The sequence below is a fragment of the Panthera uncia genome (assembly GCF_023721935.1).
Source record: "Panthera uncia isolate 11264 chromosome C1 unlocalized genomic scaffold, Puncia_PCG_1.0 HiC_scaffold_4, whole genome shotgun sequence".
NCBI classification, from domain to species: domain Eukaryota; kingdom Metazoa; phylum Chordata; class Mammalia; order Carnivora; family Felidae; genus Panthera; species Panthera uncia.
Window position 1 is genome coordinate 56,801,604 of NW_026057585.1, and position 26,262 is coordinate 56,827,865.

Genomic DNA, 26,262 nt, shown 5'->3' on the forward strand with positions numbered 1-26,262 from the left:
GAAGGTCATCAGGAGGAAGTGCCCAGCTCTTCCGATCTGGGCACTTCCTCCTGAAGGGGAAGGAGGGAGGGAAGGAGGGGGAGGGGTGCACAATCACTCAAGATAAAAAACATGCTTAATACAGTCACTATACTGAACTTCCTCTCAAAGTAGTAATAGTAGCTACTATTTAATCCAAACACTAAACTAGACATCTCTTTTTCTTTGTCCTTTCCTTCCTCCCTCCCTTCCTTCTTTCCCTCCTTCCCCTCTTTCTCCTTGTTCTCTCTCCCTTCTCTCCTCTCCTCTAATCCCTCTATCCTCTGTCCTCTCCTTTCTCTCTCCCCTCCCTTCCTTCTCCTCATTCTCTCTCCTCCCTTCCTCCTTCTCTTCATTTAAACAAATATTAATCAAATGCCTAACTTGAAGCCAGACACTATTCTAATTGCTTATTTTTTCATGTCAACCTCAGAAGTCTAGGAAGTAGAAAATACTAGTCTTACTTAGTAGATGAAACATTGGGCACAGAAAGGTCACACAGATCACAGAAAGCAGAGTTGGTGTCCAAAATGAGTACTGTTTCATTCCAAAGTGCATGTTTAAACAGCAAGATAAACACACAACACATGTTATCATACCCCTAAAAGTCTGACATGTTTGAATCTCAGTGTCATCCACCCACCAACCTGAGATCTGAACTGATTTGTCAGCTAAATTAAGAAAATATTAAGTACTTGGGAAACAGCACTGACACCTTATTCAATCATCCAACAGGAATGTATTTGGCATCTGGTTTCTAGATTAAGTTTCATCATTTATTAACTGTGTAACATCAAGGAGGTGACTTAGTCTAAGTCTTGGTTTTGTCATATATTAAATGCAGATAGTAATATTGACCATGCTAATACCTCAAGCTTGTTTTATAAATCAAAGGAGATACACAATTTTTTTTTTTGCAATTTACCTAAATAATAATTGTATATAAGTTCTAGGCCTTAACCACCAATTCCATTGCTGACAAAAATTTAAGACCAACATTTCAAAGTCCAATGGCTTCTGAATAATGAGCAATACCTCGGCACCAACCAAATACAAATTTGCTATTTTTTTAATTTTTAAAAATTTAGTCCAGTATATTTAACATAGAGTGTTCTATTAGTCCCAGGTGAACAATACAGTGATTGAACAATTCCAGATATCACCCAGTGCTCATTCAGTGGGATATTATTGTCGTGAGTGATATCCTGATGAGATAATTCACTCCTGGGTACTAGTTCTTTGTCAAAATCATATGGGTTCTAATTATGGGAAGGAAATTCAAATCTTAATTTCATTGTAACAAAACTCCAAATTCTTTCTTATTCTGCAGGTCAGGGCTATATGCGGAAAACATGGATTGTATCTGACTTTGAGTTTTCTGGAAACATTGCTAAGCCACCAGAATTTGGGTTATCATGGTGAAATAAAGTAAGTTGATTTTTTATTCACGTAGTCCTTTATTAGGATACTAAATACTGAAATCTGTCTTTAGAAGTTTTTTGTGTGAAGCTATCAATTTCATCACTTATAGATAGTTAAGGAATGTTTACTTATATTAAGGACAGAGTCTTCTTGGTCATAGAGAGACAAAGCAGGAAACTTCAAGTTCCAACCATCATAGACCATCAAGAAAAGATTTACCATTCCACCTTAAACAACTAAAAACAGGACAGAATCTATGAAACAATAGTTTTCAGACATTTGACACCAGCCAGCACAGAACAGCAATTCCTGAAGAAAGGAAAATAAATAAGGTAAGCTAAGTACTGAACAAGAAGAGGAAATCCAGAGCCCAGATTCTTCTTTAGTTAAAAAGATGGAGTTTGGAGTTCAAGAAGGCCAAGAAGGTTAGAAAGCACAGTACAGAGTAGTGGAGAAGAGAGATCTGAACATTTCTCTTTCTAAAGAGTTGCTCTTGAGTCTTCATGTGAGTACTGGCTAATATATCCATTTGAGGAAACTACCCAAAGCCAGATTGGGGGGGGGGGGGAGACAAAAGAAAGACACAAAAATTTTTAGATCTTGCACAAAGGTTGGGAATAGTTCGTATTTCCACCAGTCAGTCTAAAATAAACTGTTATCAATATAAGTTGTTATATGTAAACTTCATGGTAGCCACAAAGCAAAACCTATAGTAGATACACAAAAGACAATGAGAAAAGAATCTAAGTATATCATTAAAGAAAGTCATTAAACCACAAATGAAAAGAACAAGAGAAAAAGAAAGGAACAGAGGAACTACAAAATAACCAGAAGGCAATGAACAAAATGTCAATAAGTACATACCTATCCATAATTACTTTAAATGTAAATGGAATAAATTCTTGAATCAGAAGATACAGAGTAACTGAATAGATAAAAAAGAAACAAGACATATCTATATATTTCCTGTAAGAGACTCAATTCAGATATAAAGACAATATACAGACTGAAAGTGAAGCGATGGAAAAGACATTCCAAGCAAATGGGAACCAAAGAAAGCTGGGGTCACTGTAATTACATCAGACAAAACAGACTATAAAACAAAGATAAGATGGAGATGCCAGGATTTATAACCATCAGAGCAGTAGTACAAATATTAAAAGAAGTCCTCAGGCAGAAGGAAAATTATCATTTTGGATCTACACAAAAATATTAAAAGCACTGGAAATAGTAAATGTATGTATGAAAAACAATACATTTTTTATTAAAAAACTCTTTAAAAGATAATTTATTGTTTAAAGCAAAATAAGAACACTGAAGCATGGGATTCATAATATAAGTGCAACATTTGACAATAGCATACAAATCTGGGAGGAGGAAATGAAAATGTTCTTGATTAGGTTCTTATACTACAAACTAAGTAGTATAATTTTGTTTGAAAGAAGAATGTAATGAGTTAAAATGCTAATTAAAAAAATAAAATGAAACATAAGAACATTTAAATAAAAAAGACAAAAAAGATGAAAGGGAAACAAGAAACAAATAATATAAATGGAAAATAAATATTGAGATGTTAGATTTAAGCCCAACCATATTAATAATTACGTTAAGTGTTAATAATCCAAACACACCAATTAAAAGGTGATTTTCAGACTCCATTAAAAAAGCAAGACTCAACTAAATGATGTCTACAAGGAGCCCATTTAAAATATAAACATATAAGACATACCAAAAGTAAAAGGATGGAAATGATATACCATGCTAACTCTAGTGAAATGAAAGCTGGATCAGTTATATTAATGTAAGACAAAGTGCATTCCAAAGCAAGGGATGCCAAAAGGTCAATTCATTAAGAGGACATAATGAACCTAAATGTTCATGTCCTTAATAATATAGTTTTAAGTTACATGAAACAAAAAAATAAAACTAAAGGAGAAATAAACAAATTCACAACTACCATTGGAGAATATAACACCTCTCTGTCAGTAATTGACAGAACAAGCAAATAGAAAATCAGTAACAATATTAAAAATTTGGACTAAATTATCAAATAACTTGATATAAGTAGCAGTTACATAACACCAACAGAAGAAAACAGATTCTTTTTAAGCATACATGAAATATTTAAAAAACAAACCATATTCTGAGCCACAAAACAAATGTCAGTAAGTTTAAAATGATGAAATCATATAAAATATGTTCTCTGACCATAATAGAATTAAACTGGAAATTAAAAGCAAACACACAAAAATCCTGGAAATCTCCAAACATTATGAAACTAACAACACACTTCTAAAAAACCTATGGTAAGAGGGAAAAGGGAAATTAGAACATATTTTGAACTGAATTAAAATGAAGCCGACATACCTGTAATTTTTAAGTGTTCTCTTTTTCTCACATTTTGTGTTGAATACATCAAAAATTAACTAGTAAATCAACTCTATGTTCAGAATATGCCCAGAATCTGGTTACTTCTCACCACCTCTATTGTTACTTAACTACACCTCGTTCAAGTTACTATTATCTTTCTCCTGGATTACTATAATAGCCTCCTAACTGAACGAGGCGTCTCCCTTCTCCCTAGTTTATCCTCAGTACAACAGCTACAGTGATCTATTAAAACCTAACATAATTTATATCATTGCTCTGCTCATGAAACTGCAAGAGAATCTTATTTCACTCGGAGGAAAGAAAAAGAAAAAAACATCAAAGTCCTTATAAAGGGTTCTACATGATCTGCTCCCCCATTGCTTCTCTGATTCCATCTACAACTTCCTTTGCTCATTCTGTTCCAGTTACACTGTGCTCTTTTTCTCACACACACCATGCACCCATCCACCTCAGCAACTATCCTCTGACTGTATCCTCTACTTAAAATGTTCTTTCTCAGATATCTCCATGATAACCCTTTCATCTTTATTTTTTTGCTCAGATGTCACCTTGTCTGTGAGGCCTACACTAACCACCCTCATTAAAGTTGTGGTCTCTCACTCCTCTTCCTCTTAACCTGCTTTCCTTCTGCTTTCTTCTCCACACTTATCAACTTCTAATGTATTCGGTGATTTGCTGATGTATGATGTTTATTGTTGTTACCAGTCGATCTCAGACTATAAGCTCTAGTTCCAGGGGGCAGGCAGAATCTTTGTTTTTACCCATTGATGTATGCTAAGTGTTTAGAGTGCTGCCTGGCATATATTAGAATTCAAGAAGCATTATGAAATTGAACTGAATTAAGGAAGGGATGGAATCTCAAAATAGTCTCAGGAATGCATGCAGATACACAAATTGTGACTAAGTCCCTCTCATGGTCAAATTGAAGAAGGCCATTCCTAACCACACCATCAAAACCAGGTTCCTTGTGCTATACTTTCTCTTAGCACTCAGCTATTATTTTTCCTAAAACTTATCATTATTTATAATTATGTATTTATTTATATGATTTGTTACTTCAGTGTCTAGGTCGTAATCTCCATGCTGGCAAGAAACATGACTGTTTCCCTCACATTATATTCCCAACATCTTGTAGGCCAGTACTTGGCACATGGAAAGCACACAGTAAATATTTTATTACTTTATTTATTCATTTATTTAACAAACATTTATAGAGTTCCTACTGTTTACCAAGCACTACTCTAATCATTGGGAATATAGACATGAATTAAACAGTCTCCCCACTCTTGAAGCTTATATTCTTTTTTTTTATTGAGAGAGAGTCAGGTGGTGGGGAGGATGTGAGTGGGGAGGGACAGAGAAAGAGGGAGGGAGAGAGAGAATCCCAAGCAGACTCCACCCTGCCAGCACAGAGCCCCACACTGGGCTCAAACTCACAAACATGAGCTCATGACCTGAGCCAAGATCAAGAGTCAGATGCTTAACTGACTGAGCCACCCAGGTGCCCTGAAGCTTATATTCTAACGGGGAAGAGAAACAATAAGTACGCTGGAATGTGTGATACATCACATGATGATAAGAGCAATACAGAGAAACATAGAAGTGTAAAGGTTAATGGGAACATCAATTGATAAATAAATGATGGGAGGAGGTTGAGCCTAGCCAATGAATTTCCACTAGACCAGCTTTGAACATGGGAGTTTCCCTTCTGTAAAATCTTGGTGGTAGTTGAGTAAGGGGCTGGGGTGGGGGGCGGCGCGGAGGCGGTTAAGCAGCAAAAGCATTAAAGTGGGCTAAGAGCCGAATAGAAAACCAATAAGCTAAAATTGGGAGTCCTAAAAAGGCATCAGTATAAATGGAGAAAATGCAAGTATCAGAGCTCACATTATACCTGGTACATAGTGTACCTGATTAAAACATGGGGTCCAGAACAAAGATTACAGGAAACAGAGATATGAGAGTAAGAGTGAATGGGAAGCAAATGAGGTTAGGCTATATATCAATATTCTCAATTTCCCATGCTTATATGCATATCAGAGAAGCGCACCAGTTTCTTTATTCACCTTTGACCTTTGAATGTTCAAGGACATCAAACCATGAGAACCAGTGAAGAATTGCATTTATAAGTGATAAACCTGTTTTATCCTTAAACAGTCATTGGCTAAAGCTTCTTCTGTTGAATTAAATCCATTCCGTTAAGGGCTTTGTATGCAAACCTATATCCTTAAGAGATTAAAGATGCAATTTAGACACACATTTTAAGAGCTGAATGCACGAATCATTATTTTAGTACATATTGTCCATTAATCTGCTGTTCAATTGGGAACCCATTTGGAATGTGGCTGCTTGCTAATTAGCAGGATTCTAGTGCTGAGCTGCTTCCTGATTAAATGTCCTTTAGAATCAATAAAACATCAGGAGGGATTATGGTGATGTGGGATTAGCCCCATCTAACCAAATAAAATGAGTTGTGTTCCCTTCTTAAACTGTCACGTTGCAAGAGCTGATGAGAGGAGCAATTTCACCAACGATGTTACAAAGTTGTTGTTTTTTGCGTTTTTTTTTTTTTAACACTGAGATTTTGTTTTTTGCCATTTGCCTACCAATTAGCAGAGACATTAGTGAATGTCTGCTAGGGTAAGGAGATTTTGAGAAAGACTTGATTACGATTTCAAATCTCTACTCTGAATCACCCTTATATAAAATGAGTTCAGGTTGTGTTGGATGGAAATTATTATCCTTGTTCTTGGCCAGGAACACGTAAGTCAGAATTAGCATTTAATGTTTCTGTGTGACTTTGCAATAAATGGTAATTAAGGAGGGCAGAGAGAGAACAGGAGGCAAACTAATACCCGAAAATTGTATTGGCAAAATTAAATGCTTCAAACCCAGTTTAAAACACAGGCACACAAGCCAAATTGTCTTGGGGGAGGGGATAAATAATGTAGCTGCTCTGGAAGCCGCAATTGACACAGCCACGAGTAGGACTTCTCGTCCACATCTGGCCCATTATGAAGAGTGCAATTAGGTTGAAAAGGACTGGTTTGATAATCCCAGGGATGACCAGAGGATTTTAGGAGATAAAGCAAACATGAGGTGTTTGATTCAGCAATTACTTGTAAATGGGAATTGAAAAATTGGTAGACAGTGAACAATTAGAGACATTTTATGGGTCTGCCCAATGGCTGGATCTTGGAAACCAGACATGTCTTTTAAGAGTTCATTAATTCCAGTCTTCTCTTGCAGAAGTCCGTATCCATATGGGGTGAAAATAATAATTATTATTAATTATATTAATAATTATTATTATATTATTACTTTCAATAATATATTTCCTATTATTATTATTATTATTATTATTAAGAGCCAACATTTATATACAGCTTACTATATTCCAGGCAATGTTCTAAGCGCTTTACAAATATTAACTCTTTTCATCCTTGTGAATGCTCCATGAGGTAGGTACTATTATTTTTCAAAAGAAGAAACTAAGGTAAAGAGAGGCCAAAACCAACAGGTTACTGGTAAATGAATTCATCACTGAGGCTGAGTCAAAAGCAGGCTCTCCAGCTTCAGAGCCTTCACTCTTAATACACTATGCTGACAGGTCTAGGAAACTCAGAAGCTTATAGGATAGTGGCAAAGCACAGGGGATTTACAAAAACTGGTTGAGTTCCATGGCTAGGTCCACCCTTGGGCTTGGTGCTGAGCATAGACTGGATTTGAGGAGCTCCATCCTGTCCTCCCTCCTAAGACCCAGGAGAGGTGTGAGATACAGATTCAAAAGCTCTTAAGTTCCAGAGGAAGGCATGATCCAAAAGAGCCCAGGGCTTGGAGGTAACTTCTCCTCCCTGGTGTGGCACCTCCTCTACCTCTCAGTCCCTGTCCTTGGGGAAAGGCAGCATGAGCTCTGGAATCACATGGACTGCCTAGATAGAAATTCTTGCTCGGAAATGCACTTGGGCAAATCACTAATTTCTCTTCACCTTAATTTCCTCATCTGTCAAATGTAAAAAGAATCCTTTTGTATGGATTCAAGAATTTATTGCCTATGGATCAGAGAAGGGCTGTGCTTCTCACAGTTAACTGGAAGGCAAGAAGAATACAACATAGCTTCTATCATCAAGAAGGTGACAACAAAGGAAGATGGTGGGAGTAGAATGAGCATCCCGGTCACTGGGTTTTTAAACAACATAACCAAAATAACCTCCTGACTTGAGAGTGTAAGGGATCAATGCATGTGGCACTTCATGTGACACAAGCTTTGGGCCAGATGCTTTACATGGCTTATCTCATTTCATACTCCCAAAAGCCCCATGAGTTATGTTTTTATATGCACTTCACAGATGAGTAAACTGAGATTCAGTTAAGTAAATTGTCCCAAAAGTTGGGCTTCTTTGAATCTTTGTTTCTATTATAGGCTGAATTGCATCTCCCCAAATTCATATGTTGAAGTCCTAACCTCCAGTACCTTATACTATGACTGTGTTTGGAGACAAAGCCTTTAAAGAGGCAATTGTGTTAAATAAAATGAGGCCATTAGGGTGGGCCCTAATCTGATCTGACTGGTATCCTCACAAGAAGAGGAAATTTGGAAACAGAGACACCGAGGATGGGCTAACACAGAGAAAAGACCATGTGAGGACACAGAGAGAAAGCAGCCACCTCCAAGCTAATGACAGGAATCTCAGCAGAAGTCAAACCTGCTGACACCTTGATCTTGGACGTCTTGCCTCCCAAACTGTAGAAAATAAATTTCTGTGGCTTAATTTCCCTAGTCTACAGTATTTTGTTATGACAGCCTACCTACCTCCCCCTTCTAGCATATATTGTACCCTTTCAGCTGGAGGAGAAGAGTACAGGATCCCTCAGGGCATGGCTCTAATGATCAAATGCTTCAGATCATGGGACTTAACCTGTGATTCTAGCAGTCTGAGCAGAGCTGGCCCTTCAGCACTATTCTATACTACATCTCAGCTGAGCCTGGTGGGGGACGTGTAGTAACTAACAAGAAAAAAGAAGGAGGGGAGTGTCTCAGAGGGAAAAGCAGAACGTGCCAAGACAACGAAGCAAGCAAAAGCATAGCAAGTCTGGAGAACTCGGTTTTTGGCTGGAGCATACACTTTGCAAGGTGGAGAAAGTTAACGGGTTTGGGAAGTCAGCACCAGCACACTTTTGGTTTAAGCCTGTATGGAGCTCACAAAGAAACATGTCACCTGTAGTTAAGTTCATGAAGATTACAAGGGTATTCCTATGAAATAGCCCACATTTTGCATGTTTGGTGTGTTTAGGATTTTGTTTACATTTTTTTGATATATAATACTTATTATATAAAATGTCATCCACTTAACAATCCATGATTAAAATTCCAACTGAATAAAAAAAAGAGCCAAACACACACACACACACGCGCGCACACACACACACACACACACACACACACACTAATAAGCACTCTAGTGTCAAAATCTAGAAGTAATCTCACCTACTATAAGTATATGGAATCTGGGAAAATCAGCGAGTTGGCGCCCATGCTTTGCCTTGTCTACTTGTGAGAAGTACAACAGACAGAAGATCCCTTGTCCCTTCACCAGACTTCCCCTTGATTTGGAGGCCCCAAGTCTTCACCAACTACAAAATGACACAGGCACTGCTTTCTGTAGCTGCTAGAGTACTACTGCCCTTTTTTCCCCACCCAAGGATACACACATGCACACTTCCTCACAGACTGCTTTCCTGTACCTATGCAGAAGGCACAACTCCCAGGAATGACAGAGCAGAAAGTTGGGGTGAGGAAGGAGGGCAGGGGTAAACATGGCTATGATGTCTGCATTTGGTGAGGCATCATTCCTGACATTAAAGTCATGTGGGTTGGAGCAGAGAGAGGGATCCGTGGTAGTTGTATATGCTGAGTGTATCCATTATGACATACATACCCTGGGTCCCAACAGAGGGCTACCAGGCATCGGTGAGGGTTGTCACTCACTCCTTGACTGCAGGGCTAAATGAGCAGTGAATAGGGCCAAGGGAAAACTATTCAGTTCATCTGCTGGGTTGTGCAGAATGTGAACAGCTCCTCACTTGACAGTGAATAAAGAGAAAACCCCACTATCAGGCCTAATTTTTAAAAATACTGCAGACCATGGACAGGTAGGTCATGGCAATCTGATCGGCTCCAAATAGCAGCGAACTTTGGATGTGACTTATTCTAAAAACCGGAAAACATTTAGAGAACCATTGGTGTTCTCTGTAGGCTGTATGGAGCCATGTCCTCTAATGAAACCAATTGGAAAGTAATAAGCATAATGAGATTAAAAGGCTATTAAAACAAAATTTAGAAAAGTCCTAAAGTGAACAGAAGAAATTAGAAAGAACTTGGTAAAATATGTATAGTTTCAAGGAAACTGAAGCTTCAACAGCCGTATTAAGAGGTAATCAGGATTGGAGCGCCTGGGTGGCTCAGTAGGTTGAGCATCTGACTTCAGTTCAGGTCATGATCTCACATCCTGTGAGTTTGAGCCCCATTTCAGGCTCTGTTGTGACCGCTCAGAGCCTGGAGCTATTTTGGATTCTGTTTCTACCCTCTCTCTCTCTCTCTGCCCCTCCCCTGCTTGCACTCTGTCTCTGTCTCTCACTCTCAAAAATAAACAAACATTAACAAAAGAAGTAATCAAGATTGTAACTATGTGTGTTGATATACATTAACTAGATTAATTGTGATCATTTCTCTCTATATACATATATTGAATCATTATGTTATACACCTGAAACTAATATAACGTTACATATCAATTATATCTCAATAAAAAATAGGAGATAATCAAGGAAATCTGAATATTGCTGGATATTTGATGATATTAGGATATTTGTATTATATTTTTAAGTAAGCAAACTTTCTCTATAAAGGGCCAGGTAGCAAATGATTTAGGCTTTGTGGGTCTACAGTCTATTTCTGCTACTCTGCTAGGTCACTATAGCCTGAAGGCAGCCACAAACAACACATGACAAATGGCTGTGGCTGTGTTCCAATAAAATATTATTTATATAAAAAAAAGAATCAATAAAAAGGAAAATTAACAGCAGAGAAAATCTAATACATAATGTCAAACTTGAGAGGTTTTCACAAAATCTAGAAAAGAAAAACAGAAGAAAATGAGGGAAGAGAGCAGACATAGACGAATAAGAATAGAAATTGAACCTAAGAGGACTTGGCATCGTGGAAGAAGAAACTAGAAAAACTGAACAAGAACTAACAACAAAAGCCACAGCTGAAGAAACTTTACAGAGATGGGGAAAAAAGAAAAAAACGCTCTGTATACAGATTGAAAGGATTCAGTATGACTAAGCTAAATTAAGGGGAAAAAAATGTATCCATGTCTATCCTGACAAAAGTTTTGTGTTTCCAGAGACAAAGAATATTATTTAAGGATGCAGGCCAAAAACAAAATAAAACTAAACCAAAGCAAATAAAGGAAAAAATTAATTTTAAATGAACCCAAATCAGACTGACCTTAAACTTCGGCAATAATAAATATCAGAAGACACTGGAGCCGTGTTCATGGGATTCCAAAGGAGAAAAAAAACATAACTGAAACCAAATTATATTACATTCACGTGTGAGGCCATATAGCACAATGGTTAAGGGTGCAGGATTTGGAGTCAAAGAGCCTGAGTTTAAATTCTAGCTACCTCACTGATCAGTATGTCCTTGGGCATTTCACTTACACGTTTCATAGGACAGTAGGACAGTTGTCTAAATTAAAGGCGAAAATGCACATAAAGTACTCAGAATGCTTACTAAAAGCCATTTGGACTTAGTAACTGCAGTGGAAGTTAGAAGTTGAACTCAGATCTGCCTGAATCTAGAAATGGGCTCACACACCTTGTTGTCCAGTCCTGACCTCTCTGACTCTGCGTTGGGAGTTTGGCACTTGCCTCTATGATCAGAATTATAGTACCTACAATGGTAACTGGAACCCATTCTCACATTCAAATTGTCAATGGCTCTTTGAAGGTTCCAGGGTAATGTAAAGACTATGGAAGAAAGAAAATATTTTATTAGAAGGAACTTAAAGTTTTCATTGGTCACATAAATCCTATACACCACTTAAATCAGGCAGTGTCCAGTTTCAATGCTGACAAAATTTTCTCGCAGTCTCCTCCTCTTCCTCTCAGCACCATTCAAGAAGGGGCAGGAGAGTTTCTGGTGCCATTTGATCCAAATGCCTTATCTCATATTTGATAGCTTCTAACAGCTCTGAAGAAGAAATGTACAATGAGGAAACATCAACGGAACTAGCATCCTGTTGTTGTATTGTTGTGGCTGTTTTTCAAAGGGTCAGAAGATACAGTAGGCAGAAGCCTGGCCCTCCTAAGAGGAGAGAATTGCAACAGGCATAGAAGACAGGAATTTCTTTTATTGTAGTTCACCTTCAGATCTGTGCTAAGATCAGATCTTTGCATGATTATAGATATTTCTCGAGAGTGCTGCTTCTCCAGCTGTCTTTTCCCTGCAGAGCACCTCAGTAGTTGATAAAGTCATCACCTTATCTGGTTTGTGGTGCTGCATACCTATGCCTTATCTATTCTTGTGCCCAAAGTGACAGGAAGGTCTAGAAGCCTTACTTTCTATACCAACCATAGACCTTTTCTGATTTGTGATGTCGTGTATAGGGAAAGTTTTATGAGGTATAAGCAAAACAGACCAGTTGCATGTCTAATGAATCATTTTTTTATCTTATTGTCACGTGACATTAGACCACTTCTAGAAAATCCAGGGCTTCTGTATCTCACAACTTATTCTTTATATTTGCTTGACTGATGGACAAGGAGGAGATAAAAATTCTTACCAGGTACAGTTTGGTTGCTAGCAACAGAAACTGCCTTTTGCTAACATAAGCAAAAAGAAATATTTTGAAAGGATATGGTGTTATGCAAAATCTGGGGGAAAATAAAAGTTTGGAAAAAAACCAGAATCCCAATTTTTTTGAGAGAGAGAGAGAGAGGGAGGGAGGGAAGGAGAGAGATAATGAGCAGGGGCAAAGGGAAAAGAAGAGAGAAAATCTTAAGCAGGCTCCATGCCCAGCACAAAGCACGATGTGGGGCTCGATCTCACAACCATGAGATCATGACCCAAGCCAAAATCAAGAGTCAGACACTTAACCAACTGAGCCACCCCGGCGCGCCCAGAACGAAAAATTAATGAGAGATACAGAGACAGAGAATGGGAGAGAGGAAGGTAGGGAGGGATGAATGGAGAAAGTGATAAATAAATAGAGATTAATTAGACAAGGTGAGTCACAACATTGGCTAGGGTAGGGTATGGGACATTGATTATAGTCCCTCACCCCAGAGAAGAATATATTTGTATACAAATGGAGGGTAGGTGTTAGGCAAGCAAATACATGTGACTTTCACTACCAACGTGTTCCAAAGTACTTACCAGCCTAAATGACTCTCTGTCACATGCACGTATATTGCTTAATGCAGTTTCTGCTTGGGGATTTCACTAAATGTTGTCTATTTGCACTCAGCACCCACTTCTAACCCCTCCTATGTTTTTTTTCCTGTATTGTAATACTTCCCACTCCTGGGAAGGCTACAAAAGAATATTTGACACCAACCTTCTGGAATTGATTTAAGTTCCATCTGTGAGATGCAACCGCATGAGATTTGAAAGGCAGAAGGGGCGGGGAGGGACATTTTAAATATTTATTTTCCTGCAGTAGTAGCCATGCCAGACCCTGGCAGGCATCAGTTTTTCCAGCAGCCAAAATGGACCTTGTACTGCCTAGTCACCAACCTCACAGTCACGGGCAACTGAGACATCAGTCAGAATTTCCTCAGGACTGTATCTGCTAAAGCCTGATCCTGAGCAGAACAGTAGATGCCAACCTCCACTCTACTGAGCCTGCGATAATTTTGTAAGCACCCATTTTCCCATATGAAAGCCCTTTCTAGTAGAGACACCTGAAGTAGTTTCTGTGTCCTGAATTACACCATGAACGATACAGGTATCAAAAGGCTCCCTCAATATCACTATCAACATAAACTTGGACATTTATTGCACATTTCTTTCAGAGCTTCTGCATTGACCACCAATACTATGTGCTTTTTTTTTCCTGCACAGATGGCAGAATTTTGTTGAACTGTTGAGTAAAGCTTCCTCCGATTTGCCACATGATTTGCCTACAGGTGAGTTAGGTTACTTTGTTCCTTGAGAGACACCCGCCCCCCCTCATTTCCCAGAGCTACTCTTGACTGTCCAACTTTGCTGCGGTGGTTTGCTTGTTGGCTTCCATCTCACTGCTCCCAGAAAAGTAAGTGGCTCACCAGTGAAGAAAAGGCAAGAGTCAGAATTGCCTCACTGGCTATTCTTGTAGGCCAGTTGGGTCATAAAATGCATAGTCCTTCAGGTTTTGTTATATCATGAAACATTCTCTAGTGATAGCCCTTTAAGATGGATAAGGCACACTTATACAAGTTGACATTATTTATTAGAATTCCTAAGGGCACAACCCCTCAGGTCTAGGAATCCTTCAGCTAGGTACTTACCCTACCTGCATCTCACAAAAAAATAAATAAAATAAAATAAAATAAAATAAAATAAAATAAAGCCTATTGCAATATTTTTTGGTAAATGCTTCTAAAAATGGAAACACAAAAAAACATTTTTTTAATAAAAAATAAGAATGGAAAACAATGAAAAATCCTTTCAGGGACAATTTAATTAAATTACAGTCGATGCAATTGATAAAACTACACAGCTGTAAAATAACATGGCTGGCCTAAATACAGGAAGATTTCCAAGACATATTATTAAGTGAAATTATAAAGATGAATTTGGGCAAAATATTTAGCAATTAGCAAGTTTTAAATATGACAGGTGAAAAAATATGCATTGATATTAATCTGCTGTTGCGATTTCTCTATTTACTACATCCATCAACCATTTACTAATTACCTTTTGGATCAAAATACAAGGTACCAAAAGCTTGAAGGGATTGGGGGATTGGCTGCACAAGCATTAGGAGATTCAAAGAGCAAAAAGAGAATGGTGTGTGTAATTATTTCCGCAACACGGTGCCGTAAACTGGGTTGCTTACAATAACGGAAATCTATTCTCTCACAGTTCTGAAGACTACAAGTCTGAAACCAAGTAGGGCCATGCTAAAAGCTCTAGAAAAGAGTCCTTCCTTACCTCTTCCTGCTTCTGGTAGCTCCAAGTATTCCTTGGTTTATGGTTGCTTAATTCCACTCTCTGCCTCTGTCTTCACCTGGCCTTCTTCCCTCTCCGTCTCTTTAACGTCTCTGTATCTGTATCCCCCTCTCCTGTTTCATATAAAGACATCACTGTTAGTTGGATTTAGGGCTCTCCCTAATCCAGAACAACATCATCTGAACTTGATTACATAAAAAAGACTTCGTTTCCAAATAAGACAACATTAATGGGCACCAGTGGTAGCTGTGTTAGGAGACACAATTCAAAACATGACAGTGGAGGTAACCCAGGTATTAGTAGCTGTAGGAAGCAGCTATCATCCTTAGGGCTAAAGGAACACAGACAAAGGGTACTAATAGCAGGATCTTGGCTAGTATTCCTACCTAGCTGATTCTAGGATCTCCGAGAATATGCCAAGCAGCTAGAGAAAGAACTCTGAAGGAGGTGCCACACAGCTCGTTCTTGGAACGCCACATAGTTTGAATCTCAGTCCTTCACAAATGAGGCTGGTGCTTGGATTTTTGACAGAGCACCATGTGGTCAATACTGGGCCCACTGAATGGGATGTGCTGTAGCTGTTAACCTGAATTTTGAGTTTCCATAGATGATTAGTGCTGAGAATGGTGAAAAGCATGATAGCAATAGCTCTCCCCTGATGCTGGACAGATACTGACTCCAAAAACAGGAAGTTAGTACTTCTACTCCTCTCACATTCCAATCTCCCTCCAAACGTCTACCATTGCTGGAATTCAGCCTAAAGCCAGTGGGCCAGGGAATCTGGGAAATGTGTAGATCCCCAGCCCACCATTATAGAAAAGAGACAAAAGGGATATGCTAGAAGACAACAGAGTGATCTCAGGTCAGGGTTCATTTTTCATGGTGAAGCCTATAACCTCAGAGAATTCACTTTTGTTGAAAAGACATAACAAGTACATCAAAAGATAACAAATATTGGGGCACCTGGGTGGCTCAGTCGATTGAGTGGCCAACTTCGGCTCAGGTCATGATCTTGCAGTCTGTGAGTTCGAGCCCTGCGTCGGGCTCTGTGCTGACAGCACGGAGCCTGGAGCCTGTTTCAGATTCTGTGTCTCCCTCTCTCTGACCCCCCCCCCCCGCGTTTATGCTCTGTCTCTGTCTCAAAAATAAATAAACGTTAAAAAAAATTTTAAAAATGATAACAAATATTTACATTTTTTAATGTTTGTTTATTTTTGACAGAGAGGCAGACAGAGTACGAGTAGGGAAGGACAGAGAGAGAGACACATAATCTGAAGCAGGCTCCAGACTCTGAGCTGTCAGCACAGAGCCCGATGTAGGGCTTGAACTCACGAAATGAACCGTGAGATCATGACCTGAGCCAAAGTAGGACACTTAACTGACTGAGCCACCTAGTCGCCCCTCAACAACAAATATTTAAACCGAACACTCTCTCTTTCTCTAATATAAGCTGGGTCATTTGATGCATAAGTTTGCTACAGTGGCTTAAACAATAGACATTTATTTTCTCACAGTTCTGGAGACTAAAATTTCAAAGTCAGTGTCAGCAAGCTTGGTTGTTTTGAGGTCTCTCTCTTTGGCTTGCAGGTGGCCTCTTTCTCACTCTATCCTCACATGGTCTTTTCTCTGTGTGTGCACATCCCTGGTGTCTCTGTATGTGCCCAAATTTTTGTTCTTATAAGAACACCAGTTAGATTGGTATCCTCATTGTAATGGCCTGCAACTGAACTAAATCACCTCTTTAAATGGCCTGTCTCCAAATACAGTCACATTCTGAGGAACAAGAGTTTAGGACTTCAACATAAGAATTTGGGGGGACAGAATTTAACCCATAACATATGGCATAGAAAACCATATAAAAATAAGGGTAGAAGTCACACTTTTACAACTAAATAACCACCTTATATTGGAACTTATTTTACGTATCTTGGACCCATTTTTCTCATCTGTAAAAAGAACAGAAAATGTGAAAGAAATAAAAACCTGCCCTACTGCTCTGACAGGGCTAAGTGTGAGTCTGACAATAGTTTTTAGGGAATGTTGCATTCTGCAGAATGACAGGACTGTGGCAATGCTATCGTGGCATTGTTGTTGTGATGGCCTGTTGCTTACTGAGAAAGTTAATGTCTTGATCTCTTCCCATTCTGTATTGCTAGAGCTATGCTGATAAGTGCTCTTAGGCCCTCAGTGGGGGGGGGAGGAGGGAAGGGGGGTGCATTTTATCTCCCATTTTTCTAGTTCCACAGGTGAGTGTTATGAAAGGAAAGAAGGTACCTTTTAAGAAACTAAAGGCAGCTACTCATTTTGAGTGTGAAGAATTGTGAATTTTCTCATTCCTGGGGCCTGTTTTCATTCAAAGATTCTATAATAACCTATTAAAATGATCCATGTATATATATATGCCTTATATCACAAACTTTATCTCATTTGGACCCACAAGAATCCTATGAACTTGTTTTTTAATGTACACATGATTATCACATAAATACTTAATATCTGTGACTTATGCTAAGATATAGAATGGACTAGTTTACAGCAGACCAAACCTGTTGGAAAGATCAACCCGAAGACTAGATAAAAGACAGAACAGTATTTCTCTGAAAGCTATTATTTGGAATTCAAATTGAATATCGTATAGAAAGGAGAAAAAAAACCTTGGAAGAAGTTAAAATCATATAAAATCTTTAGAATTATTCATACAAAATGTCCAGATTTAATTATAAATAATCAGGAATGATACAAAAGAGGAAATGGATTTTTTAAAAAACTGTAATTAATATATGTAAAAAATGGATAAGATGGAGAATTTTAGCAAATAAATCTATAAAAGGAATCATATGGAATATCTAGAAGTAAAAAATATAAAAACTAAATTTTAAAAACTCAATAGATGAGTTGAACACAAGGTTGGGCACAGCTGAAGAAAGGATTAGTGAACTGGAATATAGTTTGGTAGGAGATATCCATATTGAAGCATGAAGGAGAAATGAGGATAGAACATACAAAAAAGTATGTGAGACATACAGGAAGCAGCAAAAAATCCAGTATATATGTAATGAAGTCACAGAAAGATAGGAGGAAGAGAATAGAGCTGAAGCAATATTTGAAGCAATTATGACTTAGAAATTTCCAGACTTCAAGCCACAGATCCAAGAAATGCTATGAACTCCCATTAAGACAAATACAGAAGAGCTCAGACCCCTCCAGACATGCTACGGTATGAGGTCTAAAATAGTATTTCACAAGAATGAAGTATACCCAAACCGAATTTCTTCACTATGGAGCCTGTGAGTGAGGATGAGGAAGAAAAAACAGGAAGCACAGAGCAGGGATACAGCAAAGCTGCTAATGAGGGGGAATTGGAGGGAATGGCTGTAGCCTCAGAGGTTCACTGATCCCCTCAAACGTCTCTTGAAGACCTATCACTCAAGATAACACAGAAAAATGACTAAGAGTTTAACCTCCCTTTTATTATGGAAAAAAATAACCGCAGTAATTCCTACTTAGAACTATTTATAGTTCTAAGAAAAGCCAACTCTGTTGAGACAGTAAAGAGGTTTGGTTTATCTAAATGAAAAGTCTGGCAGCAACAAGAACTATAAGCATGGTTGGATGTAGTCATTTAAACGTTAAAATCCAAGATTTGGTTTCTTTCTGGCTCTCTGCTCTGCTGTACATGGTGCTGGCATCATCTTTAGGCTCTACCTGGTGGTGCCCCAACTACTCCAGGCACTTCTTCTGCAGTAACAAAATAGCTATGACAGCTATGCTCATCGCATGTTCACAGCACTCTCTTTTGGCCCATCCTTCCCAGAGGAATTTTGCTAGCTGAGAAACCGTAGTGGATGTCTCCTCTAGCCTCAGACACTTAGGTTAGATTTTTTTGTCCACCTTTGAATCAAGACTGTGATTAGGATAACCATGATAGTCTTCAACTAACCAGAGGCCAGGCTTGGAGTTGGAAATGGGGGTCATTCTTACCAAACCACAGCACCAGGATAGGGGAAGAGTGGTGCCCACCAACCAAAATATTGTTGCTATCACTAGAAAGGGATAATGAAGAGAACAATCACCAGAGAAGAAATGAATGATGGAAGCCAAAATAATAATAATAACAAATTCCAGTCACCTGTATGGCCCATGAGGCCCTTCAGTTCTGTTAATACTTAACCCGCTTCTCTTCCCTTTCCATCCCACATCAACAAGACTCCCCTCTCAGCTATTGCCTGAATGCACCAAATATTCCTCCCTCCTTTGTGACCTTTTGTCTTTATCATAGCTTTCTCCTGAAATGCTCTTTCTGCAGACATTTGCATACCTTTGTTCCTTGTTTCTCAGGACTATTTGAATGTCCCTTCAAGAGGCCTTTGGTGAATTTGCTCCCTAAAATAGAAACTGCCAAGACTTTCCAACCCCATAATTGGCTGCAGTTGTGTTTCTAGCACTTATCACTACTTGACATTATTTTACATATCTATCTGCGTGCCCTCACCACTGGAATGCGCACTCCATGAGAAGATTCTGTCCTGTTCATTGTTGTACCACAGTAAGCATTTAACAATGGCTGTTGAATGAGTGAATGCATTAGAATCCTAGACTTAATGCTACTTCTATTGTCTTAAGCAAGAAACTGAACCTCGTGTTGCCTCAGTCTCCTCCTTGGTAAGATGGAGACAATTTCTACCTTGCAGGGTTATTCTTGAGATTAAGAAAACACGTGAGGAAATGTCTGGCATATATTGAGATATCTGACATATATTAGTTTCCTTCTCACAAAAGTTCATTCACTAGGTCCAATGAGGCCAGAAGTCTTTATTTACATCAGTTATTTTCTCCTGTGGCTTCACTTTAGAATTACCTAGAGAATTCTTTAGAAGTTCTGAGCTGGGTTCTCACCCCTCGAGATTCTGATTTAATTGGTCTGGTGTGCCGCCCAGACACTGGTAATTTTTAAAGCTCCCCAGGTGGTAGCATATTAGCAGCCAACACTGAAGACCACGATTTCAAGTCATTAGTGGAGGGGGGTGGGGGCAGGGAGGGCTGGCTGTGTGACTATCAGAATCCACTGGAAGCCCTGTAAAACCTGGCCCTTCCAACACCTGGAAATCTCTAGAAGCCAGCTTGGCTTATTTCCTCCAGTACAAATCATCAACTGGCAGACTAGACAGATGGTTATTATTTATCCTTCCTGCTGTGTTAGAAAAAAAAAAATTAGTTCTGCCTCGGGTTTCTCAAACCATTTTTACATGTGCAAACCATTACCTCTTTATATGCTCATAGGTATTAGAAGGGAGAAAGGGAAACTTGAGAGAGACCAGGGAGACTAGCCTGTATTTTCCTCTAATGTAACTTAGAGAAGTGCAGACACCAGAGAGAAACTGGCCTGGAACAAAGACTAGGTTCTAGCTCTTATACTAAAAGGGATAATGTACATGAACAGTGCCCAGAAAATAAACAGTGCTCACATCATAATTAATGCTAAGTCTCGTTTTCTGGGGAAATGAGATTTAAGATCATATAATAATGATAACACAATAACAAATAATAATACCTTGCATGGAGCATCTTCCCCGTGTTAAGTATTTTCTCTCAGTAACTTTTTTCTTTTGAATCGCCACAATATTATTGCAGACCGCTGGTGTCATGTCCTTTCCACAACTGACAACGTCAGGATCTGAAAGCTTGCGGTTGGTTAAGGGAAGGACCAGGTTTAGCACTCAGGTCTGACACCAAAGTTTATCTTGCCACCCTTATGCTACACACTGCTTCCAGAATCCTTTTAACTCTCAAACTTGATCATTCAGAGTAATTGGAACCTTTTCTCACCGGCAGAAAGCTTTTCTTCCACATACTGGGCAAAATAAGCAGGGGCCAGCGCTACTAGGTGATGATGGGTTCCCATGGCAAATTTTCAGCTGATTAAATCGGATCTGCCTCAAAGGGGCTGCCTGAACTGGCTATCATGATTCTCATTAAGCATCTATTAAGTCTTACTCTAGCATCTGGGTTAGGTACAGGGGAATAAAGAAATGAAGAGAAGAAATCCCTCCTCCCGTAGGACCTGGAAAGGAATTAGAGGAATAGAACTATATATTCAGTGGCTTTATTTCCTAGGCTCCAAATCAGGGCACCTGGTCCTTCATTTAGTCTAACTGAGTACTTATTCTAATGCTGGGTAATGAAGCTTCAGATATCATGAAGTCGCCTTACCTTCATCAAGAGACTGAGGGAGAAGATGCGTCATGGCTCACAGGTACAATATTAAAGGTGTAACAAAAGGCTTTTTCATCTGAAATGTAAGTTAATTTACATGAGCATCCCTACATAGGTGCCTCTATTAGTTAACATTTATTGAGCACTTGCTGTGTGCCAGGAGTTTGCTTTACAGTTTCTTTTCTTTTCTTTTTTTTTTTTAATTTTTAAATATGAAACTTATTGTCAAATTGGTTTCCAGACAACAGCCAGTGCTCATCCCAACAGGTGCCCTCCTCGATGCCCATCGCCCACCCTCCCCTCCCTCCCACCCCCCATCAACCCTCAGTTTGTTCTCAGTTTTTAAGAGACTTTACAGTTTCTAGTCCATTTAATCTTCACACTAAACTCTGGGCAGCACTATCCAGCTTTGACAGAAGTGGGGACTGAGACACAGTGGTGACGAGGAACCTGCCCAGGGCCACGCAGCTGATAGAGACAGGAGCCGGGACTCCAACCCAAGGCCAGAGCCTCCACTCTCCACCTTTCTGCGCAATGTATTGATTAAACCATTTTTGTTGAAAGTAGTGAGACCCCACTCAGGAACAACAGGTATTTGTTAATGGCATATTTGAACAATGCACTAAACATCGAAGCTGAAGTCCCCAGAAATCTGTACTATGTGGTCGTCGCATGGATTTGTGAAACAGATGAGTGAGTCACCCAGTGTGATGGAAGCGGCTAGTGATGAATGGATGATACACACAATAAGCCTAAGAGGATTTCAGCAGAAGAGCCTCATGTCTTTTTCCTGCACCCTAAGGAAATTTCTTCTATTCGTGAAGGCAGCAGCCTGAGCAAGTAGTGTCTGGGCAGTGGAACCCCCTGGGTTAGGAATGATGTCCAAACCTCTTCCTGTACAGCACTTCTGAACACTGAAAGGAGCAAGGAAGGCAAAGCTTTTACCGGAGCCTTGAGGCACACACCTGCGTGGAGAGAGGGGCAGAAGTTCCTGCTTCTCTGTAAAGAGGCAGAACCATGGAAGGAGGGCCCTTGCCACTCTCCAAGCTGCAAAAGCCCTCCTGATTCAAGGCGGCGCTATGGGCTGTTGTCTCTGCTTATCTGAAGCAATCTGCCCAGCATCACTGCCAGCATCACTTTTACCTGGAAACTCCTATTCACCCCTCAGGTCCCCAGTTTACGTGTACCTTCCTCCAAGGAGCCTTCTCATATCCTCCACCGCTCTCACCGCTACCTCAATATATGTTCAAATATTTTCACATTTTCCTTTGTTGTGTTTCTGGTAGTTTGTAACCGAATAATAACTTGGAGCGTCTGCTTCCCTTTCGTGAGCTCCATCAAGGCAGCTACCAGATCTCTTTTATCTACCAGTAGATCCCTAGCACCCAACACAGTGCCAACCCCATAACAGAGCTTCAACATTTTCTTTGCCTCTGTAGGTATGTGTATGTACTAAAATGAAGAGGCCAAACTAAACCCTTCGGTTTTTTTCTTTCTTGTCCAGGAAAGAAAGCAAAAGAAACCTCTGCCACTACCATGCAGGCTGAAGTTGCTAAGATATCTCAAGGCAGAACAGAACATATGGTATGCACCTGGCTACCCAGAGCTTGGGGAAGGGCTTCAACGATCCTTGGCCCTCTATTTTCTGATGCTGGGTGGGGCCCTCCCTTCTGGGTTTTTGATTTCCACCCAACACCTTGATGTCAGGCTATCTTTGACTTTGAGACTCTCTTCCAACAGAGGAGGGAGGAAGAACTCTGAGAGTGTGGGTTGGTTCCTGTCCCAGCTGGTACGCACACAGATCTCTCTCAACACGAGGTAAAGGGCCTGCCATCTGCCCCCAAGAAACTGGACTTGTAGCATGGATACAGGTGTCCTTCCAAAGCCTGTGACCAATCCACCAACTGCCATCAAAATAAAAGATGGTTATGAGACCTATTTTAACATCTTAAGTCCAGCTTCCAGAAACTGAGGGTGACCTTTTCCCCAGACATCACATTTTAAAATGTAATGGGCTCTTTGATTTAAAAAAAAAAAAAAATCTGGCAAGCAGTTAAAATCCGCTTTAATATTCCCAGCACTTAGCCAAAAGAAGATGCAGACAGAATTGAAAAACAGCCTGAGTTTTTCTGTTGTTGTTGTTTTTTAAATGCCCGGATTAGAACATAATTCATCTTAAAATGACGGGAGGCCTCTTCATGCACTTCACACTTTGAAATATTTTAGAAAATAGTATCCATTTTGGCAAGCCTCTTGCCACGCAAGAAACAACAGCAAATGCTTTTCTCCTTGAGTGTTAAGTCTGTTGTGAATAAGATTATAAAAAATATACTTTGCTCTTTTATTTTGCCTCTTGTTTGAGGATTTTGCTGCATTTCTGCAATAACTGATTCTTCTCACATTCCTGTATAAGCAGCATTCACTGCCCCAATTTTTAGGGAGTGAAATTGAAGCAGAAGTTTGGTAAAGCAAATTTCCTATTTTCCCAGAGAAAATCGTTTCTTCATCCCCTTACTCATTCAGTAAACATGTCTTTAGAACCAAGTATGTGCCAAGCCACTAACAAGACCCTGACGATCCACAAATGACTACCTCACAGACCCGGTCATTAGAACTCTGGTAGAAGAGAGAGACACTGTAACAATCACAATATCCTGGAATAAGTGCTGGGATGGATAAAGGGGCTACAAAGAATCACCCCTCAATCCACCTGGAGCTTTGGGGAAGGCTTCCCACAAGAAGTGAAATATGTGTTGGGTCTTGAAGGATGTGTAGAAGTCCAACCAATCAAGGCATGAGTGGTAAGAAGGGCTTTTACAACAGAGAGAATAGTATGTATAAAACATAAAGGCATTATTTTTTTTCTGGATTTTTGTGGCTGGAAAAATATGAGAGAAAAAGATGCATACATAGGGCCGAAAGAAAATAAACAAGGACAAGAACTTGGATGGCCTTATGTGCCAAGTAAGGAATTTGGAATTGATCCTGATAACGTGGGACTAAAACAGTATAGGATGTGTTACTTACTTGTTTGGTTGAGCCTAATTCGGGTCCATACAAATCCCCCCTTTCCCTGCCTTTAGTGGTCAAAGAGACTGTTGAACTATCTGAAGAAATACAAAGTTATTTTAAATCAGTTTCTCAGATCCAATGACCTCTTTGAATTCTCTACAATCATCCACCAAACTCTATGCATGTGTGCCTTTAGCTGGGTAGATTATCTAAAGCGTTCATCAGATTTCTAAAGTGGTCCAAGGCTCTAAAAAGTAGAGTCCTGTTTATTTACTTCATGAAAACTTTCAGCTGTTTCTTAACACTGATTTTATCGGGCAGTGGCTACCACTTAGCCCTCTGCCATCTTCCTCCTGCCAGGCGCCAGCCTGGATTCTTGCGGTCCCCTCTCCCCTTTCCTCCCTCACCCCCTTCCTCTCCCTGGCTCCACCAGGCACTCAGAGCTTTCTGAAGAGAAATGAGCACCGGTCAGAAAAAATATATATATATATCAAAGAGGAATTCTTTTATATTAATCTCTTAAAATTTGCTGGTTGCTGGTCATCCATAGGGGTTCAATTTCATATAGCATTCTATTATTTCAAACAAACCAATTCTTCATATTCCCCAGCAGCAGCTTAATCCATGTTTGTTAACAAACTCAAAACTTGGTTCCTTACTGCAATTTTTATTTTTTAGAGCTTTGGGATTTTCACAACTTGTATATGAGAAGTTTGAGACAAAGGTACAAAACTGGAGAAATTCAGATACTTGAAAATTGGGGGAAGCACAGATATTATACCAAAGGTAGAGGAATGATTCTATGGCAAATTAGTTGAGATTATTTGGATTGCAATTAATAGAACCAACCCTAACAACGAAATATACTGGAAGGGTAAACAAGCATATTATGCTGCCTAAGGATAGAACTGTAACAGTGTGCCCAATTCAGGGACTTGGACATCATGTCTTCCTATATTTTTTTCTCTTCTCTCTGCCATCAACTTCCTACCCTCTGTCTATCTATCCTTCTGTCTAACTATCCATTTATCTGTCTTTCTCAACAGACCATCTTTTTTGCATTTCCAATACACTGAGTGGAAAATCTGCTGCATTCCTACCTCCTACACAGAATGACTCTGTTTTTCTATCTCTCTGTCTTTAGCTCTCACAAATAGTTCCCCAGTCACTGGAAAGTGTGTTTATTGGCCCATTTTTCATTATTAGATGCCTCGTCCTGCACCATGCATGTAGATACATGGTAATTCTCTCCACAACCATGTAGATAGACAAGATGGGCAATTCCTGGAAAAGTGGGGTTGATCAGATGAAACAATAGATGCCCACTCTCTGTCTTCATGATAAGTGAAGAATGTCTTACATGGCATGGCGGGGACTCATTTGTCTACCTGTTCTAAAGGCATCTCTATTTTGTGCAGGGCGCAGAGTTAGAACACCACAATGAGCTGGACATGACCTCTGCACCCTCCTCCTAGTTTTGTGTCTACCATTGACTGTCTGATCTTAGTAAGTCACTTCTATTCCCTGGGCTGCTGCTTCCTTTCTTAAATGAATAGGACAGACAGATCGCAGAGGTGACTTATGCTTTGTTAAAATGAGCCCAGGAGCCTAAGATCATATCAGTGTTGTTTCAATCACTTTTCATCAAGAATCTCACACTCATGATGCAGAAGTTTTCCCACCAAGAAATTATAAGCATTGCCTGAAGCCCATCCCCTCGTGTAACCCCACTAGTATAAAATAGAGTAGGATGTCATGAAATGTCTCAGTTACAAAAACCTTTGTTTTGTGTAAATCAGAAATGTAAACTGAATGAAAGTCACGATTTCACTCTTCTCTTAAAACATACACACACACACATGCACTCAACATAGTAGTTTATATCCAGCAAGAATTGGCAGATATGGTCCTATGGCACTGACGATTTGAAACACATCCTCTAGCTTTACAAAGCCAGACCTTGCAATAAATCTTGCTAGCTGTGTGGC

General features: G+C 39.4%; 1 protein-coding gene across 2 annotated transcripts in view; it reads left to right on the plus strand.

Moving 5' to 3' along the window:
* CC1H1orf87 (chromosome C1 C1orf87 homolog) overlaps positions 1-26,262 on the plus strand; it is a 78,814-nt gene that overhangs the window by 43,780 nt on the left and 8,772 nt on the right. For both annotated transcript variants that reach the window (XM_049617065.1, XM_049617064.1), the window contains 3 exons: positions 1,349-1,446; positions 13,961-14,025; positions 22,767-22,846. In XM_049617065.1, coding sequence (XP_049473022.1) covers positions 1,349-1,446; positions 13,961-14,025; positions 22,767-22,846 — 243 coding nt within the window. The remainder of the gene's footprint in view (positions 1-1,348; positions 1,447-13,960; positions 14,026-22,766; positions 22,847-26,262) is intronic.